Source organism: Microtus oregoni, unplaced genomic scaffold (assembly GCF_018167655.1).
Source record: "Microtus oregoni isolate MIOR12 unplaced genomic scaffold, Mior012 000052F_002, whole genome shotgun sequence".
In the NCBI taxonomy this organism is placed as follows: domain Eukaryota; kingdom Metazoa; phylum Chordata; class Mammalia; order Rodentia; family Cricetidae; genus Microtus; species Microtus oregoni.
The window spans coordinates 1,178,058-1,196,000 of NW_024543814.1; the positions used below are offsets into that span (position 1 = coordinate 1,178,058).

Sequence of the window (17,943 nt, forward strand, 5' to 3'; positions counted from 1 at the left end):
CACAGGCAAACAGCACTCTTTCTGCCTTAATAAAACTCATCCTCCCACGATGTCTCGCTGCAAAGCTTCACTTGGTCACTTCATTGTCATCTTGATACTGTTTAGTAAGAGCCCTGACTTTGGAGCCCAGCAGATGGAAGTCTGTATCTCAGTGCCTCTAACTTCTGTAGGGGTGAACAAAATGACCTCCTAGAGCTTAGGTCCCCTTGCAAGCAAAGTCAGAGGTAGTAATAGCATGTATCTTATTGCTGAAGTCAGATCTCTCATGGTCTCATTTGCCTTAGAAGTTCAGATTTTATTTGACCTATAAAGGAATGCCACCAAGTGGTTTGAAAAGCAATGTATGATCTTATGTGCACAGTGAAACACAACAGTGACTGCTATATAGAAAACGTGGCACAGAGGGGCAGCAGCGGAAGCAGAGGTCTGGAATAGAAGGTTTGAGCAGATGCACAGGGCACAGGGGAGGGAACTGAGAGTAGAACTGAAGGAGGGAGAAATGGTTGGATTCATTGACTCTACTAGAATATTTTAAGAGGTTTAAGGGTGTATATATAGATAGTGCTTCATATAAAAGTTGATGTCTTCTTTAATGTTGTTATGAATAGCCTCTTGTGTCCAATTAACACCGCCTATAAGGTGGGGAAAGATCACTAGGAGGAGTTGGAAAGAGTAGTGAGATAAATACGAGAGAGAGAGAGAGAGAGAGAGAGAGAGAGAGAGAGAGAGAGAGAGAGAGAGAGAGAGAGAGAGAGAGAGAGAGAGATATGAAACTATATTGGGTAGATATAGAAAGTTTTCAAAGAATAAATAAAATGAAATGAATAAATAAAAATAAGACACTCATAAGTCAACCTCTCAAGGGGAAAACAAAGAGTTGGTTATTGACTGAGGTAGAAAGTATCAACCAGAACCATTTCTCCATTTTTCAGGGTTCCATGGTTGGATGCATTTTGTAGACATGTGCAACAGTCAGAAGGATTTCAGACTGGGACTTGGATAAGAATTTATCTGAAGAGTCATCATCACTGAGAGTTTGTTCATATTCAAATGGTTCTATCCACTGCACTGGACCCTATCAATGCATAACTGCCTGGTTGCTGAGGAAGTAATACACTAACGTCTAAGTTTCATGAAGCCGTGTCTCTGAGCCAAGCATTCGGACTTACTTATTGCTTACTGGAGGGAGGTTGGAAGCTGAATCGCTTTGCTTCTCTGTCACTGTGCTGATGATTTGGAGTATCATCTGGGTTAGGTTGGCACTTATATCATCACAGTTGGAAATATCAGTTACTTTAGAAACAATAATCTTTGTCTCTTCTTCATCCAGAGCTGTAGATTTGTCCACCAGATTTAAAATGTGCTCTGCGACATCGTCTGCATTCTCTGGGAGGGGGGGACAAAATGGAAACCTTCACTTCCGCCCTTAGTGTTGGGCTATGCTACATGGCCTCCTCCCCTTTAAAGAGAAAAGGCAGTGACTGGAACACACATCAAGTGGGCAAAGTTCACCAAAGGAAGCTACTGAATCTCAAGTTCTCCAATAGACATAGTCCCGGGAAGAATGAAAGCCAGTTTTGTCTTCATTAACTCTGATTTCAATTGTGCTAGGGGAATCTTTTTGTCACTGAAGAATTATCTTGAAGGTTGATGCTAATTAAAACTTTTGAGTGTTGGCTCAAGTTAAGATCCCACCTATATTCAAATATCAGCAAACATTGAGTCTAAGTTTTCATAATCAAGAGTAGTGATTACTATTCCCTGTCAAGAACAGATAATCCACAGGTAGAAAGAAAATATGGACCACATGATAAGAAGCAATTAATTTAGATTTTCTAAGGAGGAAGAACAATAGCTATTAGCTCGCCCACTTTTTTCTTCACTTTTTATTATGGAAATTTTCAAGCATATTCAGAAAGCAAGAGAATAGTCTAATGAATCGCCATGTACTTTATGAAACAGCCAGCTTCAACACATGTCAGTGGAAGGCTAATCTTAATTTACATCCTCTCTATGGCGGCTGGTGGTAGTGCACACCTTTAATCCCAGCACTCAGGAGGCAGGGGTAGGGTGGATCTATGTGAGTTCAAGGCCAGCCTGGTCTACAGAGTGAGTTCCAGGACAGGCTTCAAACCTTCACAGAGAAACCCTGTCTTGAAACACCAAAGAGAAAAAAGAAAAGAAAAGAATTTATATCCTCTCTCATCTACCTTTGCCCCATCTACATATCCTATTGCTTCCCTCACAAACATTTTAATACATATCTTTAAAATTAAACAACTTTTGTCTTACCATTATCCTAATTAAGTTAAAATTAAGAAAATTGCCAATGATATTTACAGCACCAAATCAAATGTCCAATCAGTGTTCAGATAATCGTTAGTTGCCTCATAAATGCTTGTTTAAATCATTCTTTCCTTGAGTCATCAACCACCCTTTTAAAGTGAAGAAAACTATTAAACAAATACAATGCAAACTAGATATTACTTCACTATAATCCACATAAAGCTCATCTTCCTGGTTACGTCTTCCTAACTTAAAACCCAGCAACCAAAATATGCAGGGGAAAATTGAAGAAGAATTGATCTATTGAGAAAGATTCAGGAGAAAGAGAGATAGCGCACGCAAGAGCACTCATGGCAAATTTAATACAGCTCTGAATAAGCAGCTCTGTTTGGGAAAAGAAAACAAACAATTTGAATGCAAAATTCACTTCCTCTCCTCCTCCTCCTCCTCCTCCTCCTCCTCCTCCTCCTCCTCCTCCTCCTCCTCCTCCTCCTCCTCCTCCTCCTCCTCCTTCTCTTCCCTACCTCAAGCTCCACACAATTTTATTCCCAGGACATTTTCTTTTTTTCAAGTTTTCTTCCTTTTTTCTTTTTATTTCATGAGCAAGTCTGAGCTCATCAACGGAAGTTTGGCAATTCTAAGGAAGGCCTTCTCAAGTTGCTGCCCATTACCCCAACTTACCCATGGCTTAGGCAGAAATAAGTTCACAAGCAATGTCAGTGTTTTGTCCGAGGAGATAGAAAGGAAGGAAATTGATTCTAAATTGATATTTTGTCCCTGTTAATATCTATCTTATGATTCATTCAGAAACAGGGAAGTCGGTGGCTTGGGAGATGACTCAGCTGGTAAAGGCACTTGCTGCTCAGCCTGACCACCTGAGTCGGATCCCTAGGATTCACATGGTGAAAGCAAAGAACCAACTCCTTCAAGTTGTGTACACACACACACACACACACACACACACACACACACACACACACGTAGCATAAAACTTGGAAAAGAAGCTAAGAAATCAACAAAATTAGTGGTAGAGGAAGACAAGCCAAAACAGTCCTCTGCCTTCTGGTCAATCCTTTGGTCCTTCTGTAAGGTGCTATTGTGCTTATGCCTACACTGATGCCTACATTGAGGCAGAGACCCAATATGGTAGTACAGCCAGGCATATCTACAAAGCTATGTAGAAATTGAAATTCTATGAGGAAAAGAGATTTCCTATATTTTCAGGCCCTACTTCCTAGTTCAAAGAAGCTCCTTTCTCACTGTAACCTTACGTGGTAGAAGAGGAAAAACAAAGCTTCTCAGGTCTCTTCTGGAGGAACACAAATTCTATTCCTAAAGACCAGCACTCATGACATTTCAAATGCCCCAATCACTCTGAGATTAGGATGTCAACATAAACATTTGGCTGGGGGTGGAGTGGTAGCAGAAACATTCAGAGTATAGCATATATTTCACCAAAAGAGATATGTAGATGACAGATAAGCATATGAAAAGATACTCAATCCATATGTCACTAGGAAGCTCCAAATTAAAGAAACAATGAGGTAATAACATACAGCTATTAGAATGGCCTAAATCCAAAACACTGAGAGCAACAAATGCTGCAGAAGATGTAGGGAAAGAAAAAAAAAACTTAGAAGCAAACCATATGTCCCCAAGTAGGAGCATAGATAAACTGTCCTACATCCAGGCAATGGAATACTAGTCATTAGTAAAAAGAAATGAGTTTGCAGACCATAACAAGACAAAGGGGAGTGGAAGTGTACAGTGCTAAGAGCAAGAAGTCAACTTAAAATGGGTACACAGTGCATGACTTCAACTACACTACATTCTGGGAAAGACAACCATGGAGATAATAAAAAGACCACTGAGTGCCAGAGACCAGAGGGGGGAAAGCAATGTGGAATGCATAAATGCACTACAAGGAGGCCTTAGAGGAGTGTGATTCTATGAATACATGTCATGCCCATTTATACTCAGAGTTACCAGTATCCACTGCCCTGGTTAGTTCCTGGTTAATTTTATGTCAATTTTATATAAGCTAGTGTCATTTGGGATCAATTGAGAACATGCCTCCATCACACTTTCCTGCAAGTAAGTCTGTCAGGCATTTTCTTAGTTACTGATAAGTGTGGGATGGCCCAGTTCACTGTGAGTAGTGCCATCCCTGGGCAAGTGGTACCGTGTGTATAAGAAAGAAGAGTGAGTAAGCCTGTAGGCATCATTTCCTCATGGCCTTTGCTTCAGTTTCAGCCTCCTGGTTCCTGTGTTCAATTCCTGCCCTGACTTCTCTCAGTGATGGAGCGTGGCCTGAGAGTTATAGGCTGAAATAAACCCTTTCCTCCCCCAAGTTGCTTTCGGTTTTGGTGTTCTGTTGGTTTTTTTTGTTTTGTTTTGTTTTAATATTTATTTATTTGTTATTTATACAATAGGCCAGAAGAGGGCACCAGACCTTATTACAGATGGTTGTGAGCCACCATGTGGTTGCTCAGAATTGAACTCAGGACCTTTGGCAGAGCAGGCAATGCTCTTAACCACTGAGCTGTCTCTCCAGCCCTAGGTTGTGGTGTTTTTATCACAGCTGTAGAGACCCTCACTAAGATATGTATTGTGCGGTGTCAAGAGTGAACCCCAATACAAAGTGTCAACTGGGTCAAGGTAGAGCCATCCATTTTAACAAAGCCACCTGTCTGGTGACAGTGGGGACTGTGCGTGTGTGGCAAGCACACAGAGGAGCTCTAGATTGTCGTTGCTGTTGCTGTGGTGGTTGCTGGGCATAGTGGTATATGACTGGAATCCCCACACTTAGGAGGCTGGGGCAATATCATATTTTGGGGTACAGATTATACCTAGCATAACTCTATCTCAAAAGACTAGCTATTGTTCTTAACCTGTTTCTCTCCTAGACAAAGAGATTTTATGAAAAATTCAAATTCTCTTCCTTAGACTGAGCAGGACATCAAGAGAAAAGACATAAATTACTAAAATCCAGAGTAAATGTATACATGATGGGGAGAGAAGGCACTGGTACCAGCTGTAACTAAAAGATGGGCTTGTGTTCACAACAACAGGAGGAAATTGGAACCTTCGAATGGTGTCAGCAGGGATGCAAAATGGCTCAGCAGCTGTGGGAAACAGTTTTGCAGTTCTTTCAAAGGCTAAGTATAGAGTTACCAGATGACTTCAGAATTGTACTCTTCAGTATGTCCTAAGAGAAGAAAACATGTCTACTAGCCATTTGTACTACAAATATTCACAATCTGTCTATAAAAAATACCCCAACATGCAATCAATCAAATGCCCATCCACTGATAACTGACTCATAAAATGTGATATAGGTCAATTTAATACAGTATTATTCAACTATTTAGAATGGGGTAATGGCCCATGCTGCAATATGAAGAAACTTTACCAACATTTTGAGATGCCTACAATTAGCAAAATTCACACAGGTAGAAAGTGGATGGATGGCTGTCAGGAACTGTGGGAAGAAGGAAATAGAGGTTATGCTAACACGTACAGCAATTTGGGCAATGAAAGGGTCTTTGTTACAAATCCCCTTCATAGAATTCACAATGCTGGTAGCACAACCGAGTTACTGAGGAAAACCTTACTGAATAAGATGACCCACAAGACTGTATTTGCTAAATGGGGGAACCTGTGCATACCACCACGAAAAAGTTTTAACATTACTTTGAGATATCAGATTTTGCTAATCAAATCACCTAAGGCTCTAAAGCTTGATAACTTTAATATATTATCACTGTGATCATGAAGGTGTTCTGAACCAGGCACTTCCACAACCTGTAGACTGGATTATAAATTGATACAACTAGTACAAAGAGCATTTTCCAGAATTTATGCTTAACACTAATTTACACTGCCCAAATTGTTTATAAAATTGAATATTGTAATTGCAAAATATTGTGACATTTGTAATATCCATTGGAGCATTCTGTTTCTTTGAAATTGATAAATCCCTGAATTAGGAGTCGTGTGTGTGTGTGTGTGTGTGTGTGTGTGTGTGTGTGTGTGTGTGTGTGTGTGTGCTTGCTGTTTTAGTTTGTTTTTGAAACAGATTCTTTCACTATGTGACCAAGGCTGGCCTTGAGCCCAGGATCTTCTTGTCTCAGCCTCCCAAGTGCTAGGATTCTAGAAATGGGCTGAGCCAAAATCCGGTTGCCTTTGCAGCACCATGTCTGCCTGAATGCTGACATGCTCCCTGCCATGATGATAATGGACTGAACTTCTGACCCTGTGCTGCAACTAGACAGAGAGGATGAAGAAGTGAGTGATCACCCACCTAGTGGGTCACACCACTCTTTAGGCAAAACCCCGGGCCCCCTCCCCCACCTGCCTCAGCTTCTTTGGCCAGCCAGCAGGCAAACTTCCTGCAGGTAGGCTGCTCCAACACCCCCATCCCATCAATTGGAGACTGTACACTACAAGTCCCATTACACCCCCAAACCCTCCTATCTATCCCCTGTAAGCTCAGATAAACTCTGAAGCACAGGCTGCGACTACTACTCAGAGAACAAACCAAGAAATCAGACCAAGAGAGTGGACCAAGAAAGCAGGTCAAAAGAGACCTCAGCAGCTCCCTGAGACACAGACAGCGACAGTACAGAGCAGACCAAGAACAGCTCCCAACGACATGGACAACAACTTCAAGGATTGGACTAAGAGGCAAAGACACTGCTGGCACCAATTGGAGGAAGAGATGGGTAGGTGCCAGTGCAAGAATTCATTCAACAACCTAAGAAGCAACATGGTAACACCAGAGCCCAGTGGTCATACAACAGGAAGACTTGATCAGTCTAACCAGAAGAAGCAGAAGAAAACTATTTTAAATGTAACTTTATGAGGATGGAGACCTTTAAAGAGGAACCGAAAAAATCCCTTAAAGAAATGGATGAAAAGAAATACAAAAAATTGGAAGAAATAAACAAATCTCCTAAAGAAACCCAATAAAACCAGAAAAAAATATTCAAACAGGTGATGTATTCTGTGAACACCATTGGTTAATAAAGGACAGCTTTGGGCCTATGCAGGGTATTGAGGGCAGAAGACAAGGAGGAGGGGAGAAGGGGAGCAGGGAGGAGAACTTGAGGGAACAGGATAGTCGAGATGGGGAAAGGACAGAAATGAGAGCAAGAAAGAAGATAACTTGATTGAGGGAGCCATTATGGGGCAAGCAAGAACCTAGCACTAGAGAAATACCACAAGGATGACCCCGGCTACGACCCTAAGTGGAGAGGGTGCCCAATTTAGCCTTGCCCTGTAGTCAGACTGATGAATATCTTAAATGTCACCATAGAACCTTCATCCAGCAACTGATGGAAGCAGAGGCAGAGACCCACAGCAGAGCACTGAACTGAGCTCTCAAAGTCCAGTTAAAACGTGAGAGGAATGAGAATATGAGCAACGAGGTCAAGACCATGGTGGGAACACCCACTGAGACAGTTTACCTGAGCTAATGGGAGCTCACCAACTCCAGTCAGACAGGCAAGGAACCAGCATAGGATCAAAGCGGACACTCTAAATGTGACAGTTGTATGGCTGGGGCAGACTATGGTGCCACTGGTCGTGGCACCAGGATTTATCCTTGCTGCTTGTACTGGTTTTTTGGAATTCTAGATATAGTGTGTATGTGTGTGGGGGGGCTTGGTCCTTTTCTCAAAGCAATGTGTCTTATCCTCTCTGAGGAGTGGATGGGGTGAGGGGTGGAGGAAATGGAAGGAGGAAAGGGAGTGGGAACTGGGATTGTTATGTAAAACAAAAAAAAAGATAACTTGTTTTCTTTTTTTAAAAAGAACAAAAGAAAAGAAATGTGCCACCCAAATCCAGCTGGACTGGGACTGAACAAACATGGGATCAAACCGGACTCTCTGAATGTGGCTGACAATGAGGACTGACTGAGAAGTCAATGATAATGGCACTGGGATTTGTCTCGACTGCAGGTACTGGCTTTTTGGGATCCTGATCTGTTTGGATGCACACCTTCCTAGGCCTGGATGGAGGGGTGAGGGCCTTGGACTTCCCACAGGGCAGGATACCCTGCCCTCTCTTAGGACTGGGAGGGGAGGGGGAGGAGCGGGAGGGAAGTGGGAGGAGGGTAGGAAGTAGAAACTTTAATTGATATTATTTATAAAGTAATAAAAAAATTAGAAAAAAAGAAATGTGCCACAAGGCCATCCTCTTAAAAGTTTTTAAATATGGAAAAGAAAGGGAAAATAATACTAAAAATATAAATTGAAAATCTACAAAAGAGAGAAGTCTGATAGCCCTAATTCCTACCCTACCGCCACCTTCGCCAATAAGCACATGGTATCTAAAATGGAACTTCTGTAAGGTAAATTCTCATAGAGTAAGTTCTGACTATACTCTCTCTTATTTCAGGTCAAGTAGGCCAACTAAAGGAGGTCCCATGATTTCTCTGGCATGCACAAAACTGTCTTACCATCGCTTATGGTAATATTAGCAAGATCCATAATCTTATCAGGGAGTTCTTGAAGCAGCTTGCATTGCTTAAATCTTGGTTTTTCCCATTGACACTTGCCAGTTTGGATGTTGATGGAACTACAAAATAATGGAACGGAGAAATAAGAGGCATGAAACAGATTTCTCATTGAAGGGCTAGAAAAGAGTAGTCTTAAAAGAAATGGTACTAGCTGGGTACAGGGGCTCATGTCTATAATGCCAACACTTGAGATGCTGATAGGATCACCATGAGATCCAGACCAGGTTGGGATACAGGGTAAGACCTTGTCTCAAAATGAAGAATAATTACTACTAACTAATTAATCAACTAAATAAAAGCAAAAAGAGGAGGACTCCTCCATGGCATGCTTCCTGTGCCCATTCCCAGCTTTTGTGTTTAAATAACACAGATGAATCAGGGAAATGGGAGGCGGTGGTGGGGAAGAGACAGAAATCTTTAATAAATAAATAAATAAATAAAATAACACAGATGGAAATCAAATAGTTAGGAATGGGTCAGGGCAAGAGTCAGATCACCAAAAATCAGTGAAGAGGCTTTGCCCCTCTAGATACGACTCTTTTCCATCTCTTTCCTCTCTTGCCTCTTTTAAGAAAAAAATCCTGTTGGAATACAGTCTTGTCTCTACATAGTACATGTCTCCAAGTGATTAAGGAGCTATCAACCCTCACCCATGCCTCATCTACTTCAGGCCAGTTCAAGTAAGCCAATATACTCACTCAGCATCCCCAGACTCTAAGGAGGCATTAGATAAACAGGACAGGGTTTTGAACCTCACTAGGAGCTTGGAACTGCGTGATCTTACACTCTGACTTGTGCAAAATATGAGAAAGGGTTGCATAAATAAAACTGAGTCTATCAAAACACCGCACAAGAAGAACTTATTTTCTTTCATTTGTTCTTCCTTCCTTCCTTTGTATGTTTGTTGTGGTAGTGGTGAGTTTTGATTTGGGTGGGGCTTTTTGTTGGGGGATTGTTTGTTTTTGTTTTAAACAGGGTCTTACTCTGTAAACCAGGCTGTTCTAGAACTTTCTAAGGAGTGTTAGCTGATCTCAAACTCACAGCAATTCTGTCTCGGCTCTTGGAGTTACATGACTACAAGTACAAAGCACTCATACCTAGTTAAGAACTTTCGACATTTAAAGTGAGCTGAGCCTCCCTGCTACCACCAGTCAGAGAAAGAGACACAAAGAAGTAGTAGTCATGTCTACAATATCAAATTATCTCTTCAGCTATAGTACATGGTGAAAGGATGGAACCAAGCAATGACAGGAAAGGCAACCTGCTGTCTTGATGACTATGCTACAGATTCGGACTTCATTCTTGAACAAAAAGTCTGCCGTGGTAGCAGGCAGACTTCAGAAAATCATACTGGCAGCATAGTGAACTGGCAGTGGGGAGTAGCAGCCTGGGAGAAACCATGGAGACAGTTCTAATAGTAGGCAAGAGCTAGCAAAGGGCTTGTACCAAGGAGTGGACTGCTCTATGTGATCTCCGGCTATGGCTGCCAAAGCTGCTCGCTTTGTTGACTCGTTAGATGGAAGCAGGAGTGGGGATGATACAGGCAGAGATGTGGCTTTCTATCCATGCTTTTAAGCCTCGGTTGAAACCTGCTGCCCCTCTGTTCTTGCCCATTTAAGTTATTTGGCATACGCCATTAACATCGGAGAGTAAGAAAAGAAGGTTGATGATTTTAAAAGGGAAATGATAAACCGAACAATCGAAGAGTGATGGGGTAAATTATGATGGCCCATCAATGGGAGAGCAGCTGAGACTGCCTTCGAAATGATCATTAAAAAGATAAATGCAAAGCATGGAAATGTTTGATAAACTATTGAATGAAAGGGTAAATTATATTATTGGTATGTAAACCATGGTAACCACTACAGAAAACTTAAAGGCATACAGAGAAGGGCCAGATTTGAGGGCTGGGGGTGGGGCAGAGGCAACACAAACGCTTGCCAGCCTAAAACTGGCTATGTTGAGGTGGTGGGATTGTGGGGGAGTTTTCTATTTTGTCCTCTTGAAATTTGTATTAGGCATGCATGTTTGACTCTGAAAGATGAGAGAAGGAAAAAGAATTGGCAGTCGGGATGAAGGAGAGGGACTTAGAAAAAAAGGACACAGAAACACCCCCCAAATGCAGCAGACCTTGGTGCATGTAAACTCGGATTTGGAACTTCACAGATACATACCAGATTCTTGTGGCGTTCCCATTCTCATTTTTAATGCACCTTACTTGGGCTGTCTCCGTAGGGTCAGTTAATGGCCACTTATATGTCCCTTTGTATTTCAAAGGCGTTTCATCTGTTTCGCATTTTCCTGGCTCTACAAAGAAAAATGTATGCACCATTTTCAAGGGCAAAAGCCACTTAAAAGTATGATGAACATACATTATGGCCCATCATTATTACCCTGCACGTGACCATCAGCAGATACAAGAGGATCATTTCAATCAGGACATACAAACTAAGCTTCATGGAAACCAGTTTTAAGGTCAGCCTTTGTTTAAATGAGCCTTTTTTTTTTCAGTGCAACCTCAAGTTTAGTCCTTCTCATTAGACCCATTGATGGGGGTGGGGGTTGCTCTTTCCCATTTTCAAAAGTTCTTTGACAATTTCATACATGCATATTATGCAATTTGGAAATTAATGTTTAAAGTGCTAGATATGCATTGGAGAAAAAAAATCAAAGCAGAAAAGTGGTACTAACATAACACATCTGGAGACCCTGTCTGCTGATTTTCTTTCAAAGTATGCACTGTTATTGTTCTGCTATGTAAACACGGGAGGCTGAGCGCAGACATCTCTTCCCTATGGTAGTCATCCCCTTCCCAATGGTCTCAGGGCCGTTTGGTTTCACTAAAATCAGTATGCCTGCCATGACCAATACACCCAAGGCCATTATGTCTCTGCTAACAGTGCTGAAAGGTAAGACTAACTCTGTCATGGAAGGCTGCTGAGCCACACACTTACTTTTCAGGCTTTGTCATGTTAAGGCAGATGTGGTCTAGGCTGTCTATGTAAAAGTCCCCAGTCCTTACAGAGTGCCTACTGCATCCATGTTCCTAACTCCAGAAACTTTCTCTTAGATGGTGGCAGAGTGACCCAGCCAGATCTGTCCAACCTTCTTTATGAACAAGAAAAGAAACACCTCCTTCTCACTTCCAGTACACACTGATTAGTGCCATTTACACGGTGGGCTCTGACGGTGACCTCTACTCTCCTCTGCCTTCAACCCACTCTAACCTTGTGTAATCACAAGCCTCTGCTATTTAATTAGCGTGCTTTCAGGGACAGTCTGTTCTAATGCATCTGTGTTAACTCAAAGTTTTTACAGCCGTCTACTAGGGGAAAGGGACAAAGCTGGCAGCAATGGAAAGGAGGAGGTAGAGTGGCCCGGTAGCCTTTCCCTTTTACCACTGAAGCTTTCCTAATTAGAGAAGAAAACGCCTATGAGGGAAATCTGGGACAGTGCTCAGATCATTTCCTAAGATGAATAGGTTGGCTGAATCAGTCAATAAAATAGCAATTATCTATAGGGCGTGTATTGTGTGTAATGATGAAGCCCCCCGCCCTCCCATGTTTCCAGGTTTTTGTAGCAGAGAGGCAATTCTCTCATACTGCTCATAGACGGGCCACAGCTGATAGTCACAGCTGACCAAAAGTCCCTTGGAAAGTCTCTGTTATTCGTTTATAAGCTCTTAAATGTAAAAGAATCATCAGGACATGTGGGCATAAATTTATGTGGAAAGATGACTTCCCAGCTGGGCATAGTGACTCATACCTATAAGCCTTAGGAGGCAGAGGCTGAGATAGGAGGGTTTCGGTGAGTTAAAGGCTTACTTGGGCTATATAGTGAGTTCCCAACCACCCCGGGCTACAAAGGGAGACCTTGTCTATAGATAGATAGATAGATAGATAGATAGATAGATAGATAGATAGATAGATATAGATACATAAATACATACACAGAGAGATAGAGAGATAGGGAGATAGGGAGATAGAGAGATAGAGAGATAGAGAGATAGAGAGATAGAGAGATGATAGAGAGATAGAGAGATAGAGAGATAGAGAGATAGAGAGATAGAGAGATAGAGAGATAGAGAGATAGAGAGATAGAGAGATAGAGAGATAGAGAGATAGAGAGATAGAGAGATAGAGAGATAGATAGATAGATAGATAGATAGATAGATAGATAGATAGATAGATAGATAGATAGATAGAGATAGGCCTTTTCTTTCCTTTGAACTTAGCACCCTTACAGTATATTCATTATGAGTTTTATAATAAGAAAAGTGCATTCATACTGAAATACCCTGCCAAAAGAATTACCTAGCTTTTCCACTACAACATGGTCAGACTTTGCCAGCAGAGTCAATTGATCTTGTATGAAGTTCGCATGTGTGAGGTTCCCGTATATCTTCATTTGGATTCTGCTGATCAGTTCTTCTGGTTCCAAAGAGGAATTGGCTTTTATAATGACCCAACAGGCACAACTACAAACAAGGCAAAAATGAAACGCGACAGTCAGGTCACCAGAGTGCAAGTTGACTGATGCTGCTGAGATTCTATAGAGCTGCCCTCATTGGTAGTCAAGGAATATTAAATATTGCTTAGCCACTAAGTGATAGGCCTTGAGAAATGATGCAAGACAGTACAAGAAAGTATTCTAATAAATTTTCTTGCATCCATCCAAAAAGGACAACTCAAAACCTATTTTCAAAAGAACGGTGTACAACATTTATATTAGGTTGAAATTGCCTAGCCAGGAGATTTCTCTAGGAGTTTGTAATAATTAAGAGGGAAGGCAGAGTACTCAGGAGTCATTATTTCAGAGAAAACCTTTTATCGTTCTGGCACTTCAATTTATCCATCATTACTGCAATAAGGCAAATAGGCACATGTCCAATTAGTCGATACGGAAGTGTTCTGCTGAAGGCTTAACCCTATAAAAGACTAATAAGGATGGTAATGATAGCTAACTTTTGAGGAGTTCTTGCTTCACATGTTTTGATTCATTTAATTTTCACAAAAACCTTCCAAGATAGTGATGTCATGATTCCCATTCTACAGATGAAAGAACTGAGGTTTAGGGAGATATCATTTCCTGCAAAATCTACCAAGCCTTTTTATTCACAAAAAGATAATAAAGAATAGAGCAGGCCTTGACTTCAATCTCTACAATAAGGTCTTTAAATATTTTAGGTTAATCTAGTATTCTACTGGGGAGAATATTTCAGACTCAAAACTTGCCTAAATTTTTTGATTTCTATTTTTGTATATAGCTTTTGATGAACATATTCACTGAGCTTCCTAACAATTGTTGGAAATTAGATGCCCTGGCCTTTAGGTCAAGTTTCGCTATATGGCAAGTCAAAAGAATTCCTATTCTTTCCCTGACTTAGAAGTGGTGGATTAGACTCCACTCACCCTATCACTTCTGATTGGAGCCCATCTCTTCTCTGAGTTCTCTATAAAGAGGACTCCACTGTTTGAACCTCTCCTCCTCACTTGTAGTTGACTCTCAATCCAGCACTTTGGACATATCAACAATCTCTTCATGACCCTTCTTTCACTCTATGTCCTTAATGGTGTGTATCAAAAGACAAGCAATAGCCATTGTCCCAAGAGGATCTGGACCATGAGTGTGTACTATCTGGAGTGTTTCCCATGGAGTTCTCATTGTTTTCTCAGTATGTCATTGACCTTACTGACCATGATAAACATTTTATTTCCCTAACACCAAGTTATAGCTACTTTGAACCCCATTTCCTCCTCCATACAAAGAGGCAGCTAAGGCTATGCTATGACCGATGAAAACAACTTAGCCCCATGAATGTGGAAACCTAACTGGAGCATCTATGAAATAGCTACCAGGTACTTTACTCTCCCTTTGACAATGCTGACCAAAAAAAAAAAAAAAAGGCTGCACATTGCACACACAGAGTTAGAAGGAAGGCGAATCAGAACTGAATGTACCGGCTATGAATAAACATATCACTTGCCTGTATGGTACATGAAAAATTGTGGCCATTCCTTGCCCATTTTTCTGTTCCAACTGATAGGAAAAAAGATAATATAGTCACTAAAGTCTTAGAACAAACATCAAATTTAAGCAGAGGGCTTATCATTAACAAGAAAATCAGAATTATTCTTTACATTCACACAACCAATGCCTTCTTCAAATATCCCTTAAGCAGAACACTAATGTGTTTAGCCTTCAAACCAAGCCTAAAGAGCAGACCGTACAAGGACTGTCACCCCACTTTCTCGATGAAACAGCTGACTCTCAGGAATGGTAATCATCTACTCAGCATCCCAGTCTGGATACTGACATGGTGCTGATGACAAGCATAAAATGTTTTATCATTCTAAGCCGAGCTAGCACTTAACAAATACTACTTAGTTCTGTCCATCTAATAGATAAGGAAATGGAGGCACAGAGAGGTTGGTTCATTTGCCCCAGGTCCCACAGTCAGAATGTGAAGGAACTAGGAGCTTTGGCAGATTGCAACCTGAGAGCATTTAAACATAGTATTTACAGAAATTTTAGTTATATTGTGTTAGCTGTGTGTTGCATTTTTTAAATTTTGACAGCTGTTTGTAGCAAGTATTTTAAAGGGTGGCAGATGACTTAGAATGAACTATTGGATTTACTGTATTCTATATAGTCTAAATATTTAGATCATATTTAAATGCCTTAAAAGCTGTGTGATTTCTAACCACTTTGGAGTGTGCCACTGCACAGTTCTGAGGAACTGAAATAAGTACTGGAATTTGGGTCAAAAAAGATGAGAGCTTGTTTGCTGCGCTCTAACGACAAATACAGAAAGGAGGGATTTAGATTTCTTAGTCAAATTGTGGACTTACAAACAATTGCATCGTGGGAGAGTGAGACTTTTCTGTGAGATGTCCACAATCAAGAAAACATGTTACCATTTATGATCCCTAAGTCATTTCACACACTCTGCCCACAAAATCTTTTAATTGCTGCCGCCTGGTCAGTTCAGAGTTACTTACTTATGGCTAATCATTTTCAGAATGGGTCACAAGTAGGTTCATTTAGAAAAATTACTTACAATATGTCTGTACATGGCCATCTCTTCTTCAGAAGTCTTTCTGTTAAAGCATCACAAAATCATAGGAAAATGAAATGTAGGACCAAATACATGGGTTGCAAGATAAGGTTAACAACAGGTCTGAGGCAGCAGAATTCCAATCGTGCTGGGGCTCCAAGGGGACCCTTGAAATGAGCTTGATCATTATTTGCACACTAAAGTGGTGGTAAGACTTTTACTCAGCAACAGTGCATTAAAAATGCATATGCAATGGTGGGAATTACTCAAATATATCTATGCAATCATTAAAATGAATATGCCAAGGTGGGAGAGGTAGTACAGGCATTTAATTACACTACCCCTGATAAGAGTAAGTAAATCTCTATGAGTCTGAGGCCAGCCTGAGTCTATATAGCAAGTTCTAGAACAGCCAGAGCTATACAACAAGACCCTGGCTCAAAAAAAAAAAAGAAAAGAGAACAACCTAGCTTTTGTATTATGACATAGAAGATGTGCATGATTTATTATGAAACAAGAAAAGAAAGTTCTTAAGCAGTATACAGAGTTGGAACTCTTTTACTAAATACATTAAAAAGAGCTACAGGAATATATGATATTAGATGTCCACAAGTATTCTTCAAGGGGTGGGAAAATGTGGGTTTTATAGATTTTCAATATCCAAGTCATAGATTTCTATACATTATTTCTACATAGATTTTACAATGGTAACATCACTTTTACATTGAATAAAATCACCATGTGACTTTTAAAACAATATTGAAGACTCCAAATACCTCCCATTTGCTTTCAATTTTTTTTTTTGGGGGGGGGAGTGTTGAATTTGTGTGTCTAGTCAAAATTTTTATGTTGAAGCCTAATGAGGTGGTATTAGATGATGAGTTCTTTGGGAGGTAATAGTTAATGAGGGTGGAGCCCCCATGAACAGCATTTGTGAACTAGCAAACATTTTAAGTAAAGACAGAAGTGCTTCCTGTCTGTGCTCCCTAGCATGTGAAGACTCAAGAAGGTCCTTCCTCAGAACCCAACCACACTGAAGTGTGAGGAAAACAGCTTTTGTGGCTAAAACTTACCAGTCTGTGTTAAGTATTACTATTGAAGTCTACACTAAGGCAATCACCTATGATAACCTGCAGTTATAAATATACCTTCATAAATCTATTTTATTTGAAGACATAAGAGAAACCAAAGAGCCAACATATTGAAAGTAGACAGTCACACGGAGGGACAGCTACATGTGGCAATGTTCTGAGGTGTCACCTAGTGAGAAGTGTCTGAGTCTAGGATCAGAAGCTTCACGGATGGGTAGAAGCCTTTCTCATGTGTGCTGTGGGATAATGTTCTTGTATACTGTAAAGATTTGTCACTAGAATTTGTTTAATAAAATGCTGATTGGCCAGTAGCCTGGAAGGAAGTATAGGTGGGGTGACCAAAATAGGAGAATTCTGGGAAGAGGAAAGGCAGTCAGTCGTCAGTCAGTCACAGAGGAAGCAAGATGAGAATGCCTTTCTGAGAAAAGGTACCAAGCCACATGGCTGGACATAGACACGAATTATGAGTTAATTTAAGTTATAAGGGCTAGTTAATAATAAGCCTGAGCTAATAGGCCAAACAGTTTAATATTAATTAAGCCTCTGTGTGTTTATTTGGGACTGAATGGCTACAGAACTAGGCAGGACAGAAACTTCCATCAACACATGTGAGTGTATTTTCACTCTCCTAAAACTAGATTTGTTATACTGAAAATAGAATGTTGCAAAATGAGTCTCTGATTTCCCTGTTTTTCTCTCTGAATTGTTTTGTTTTGTTTTATTTTGTTCTTCCATTGGTTTTACAACCTACAGTGAGACAAATGTGTTCTTCATTCCTAGATAACAACAAAGGAAACTCACAGGCCCAGGTGGTCCCTCAATTTCACTTCAACTCACAAAAGATGCCATTTACATACCTGCTTATGATTTGAATAGTCAAGTTAGCAAGAGAAAATTCGCTGTTTTGAAGCATATAATTCAGCTGTAAAATCAAAAATCATTAAAAAAAAAAAAGGAGAAGATCAGTGTTTGTGTGGCCACTCTTCCAT

At 40.6% G+C, this 17,943-nt stretch overlaps 1 protein-coding gene across 1 annotated transcript in view; it reads right to left on the minus strand.

Moving 5' to 3' along the window:
* The window catches only part of Adgrg4 (adhesion G protein-coupled receptor G4), a gene marked incomplete at its 5' end in the record, with an annotated part of 92,395 nt that overhangs the window by 36,605 nt on the left and 37,847 nt on the right, over nt 1-17,943 (minus strand). The window contains 7 exons of the mRNA XM_041637257.1: nt 1,170-1,386; nt 8,747-8,865; nt 10,981-11,113; nt 13,120-13,283; nt 14,793-14,845; nt 15,867-15,906; nt 17,812-17,876. Coding sequence (XP_041493191.1) covers nt 1,170-1,386; nt 8,747-8,865; nt 10,981-11,113; nt 13,120-13,283; nt 14,793-14,845; nt 15,867-15,906; nt 17,812-17,876 — 791 coding nt within the window. The remainder of the gene's footprint in view (nt 1-1,169; nt 1,387-8,746; nt 8,866-10,980; nt 11,114-13,119; nt 13,284-14,792; nt 14,846-15,866; nt 15,907-17,811; nt 17,877-17,943) is intronic.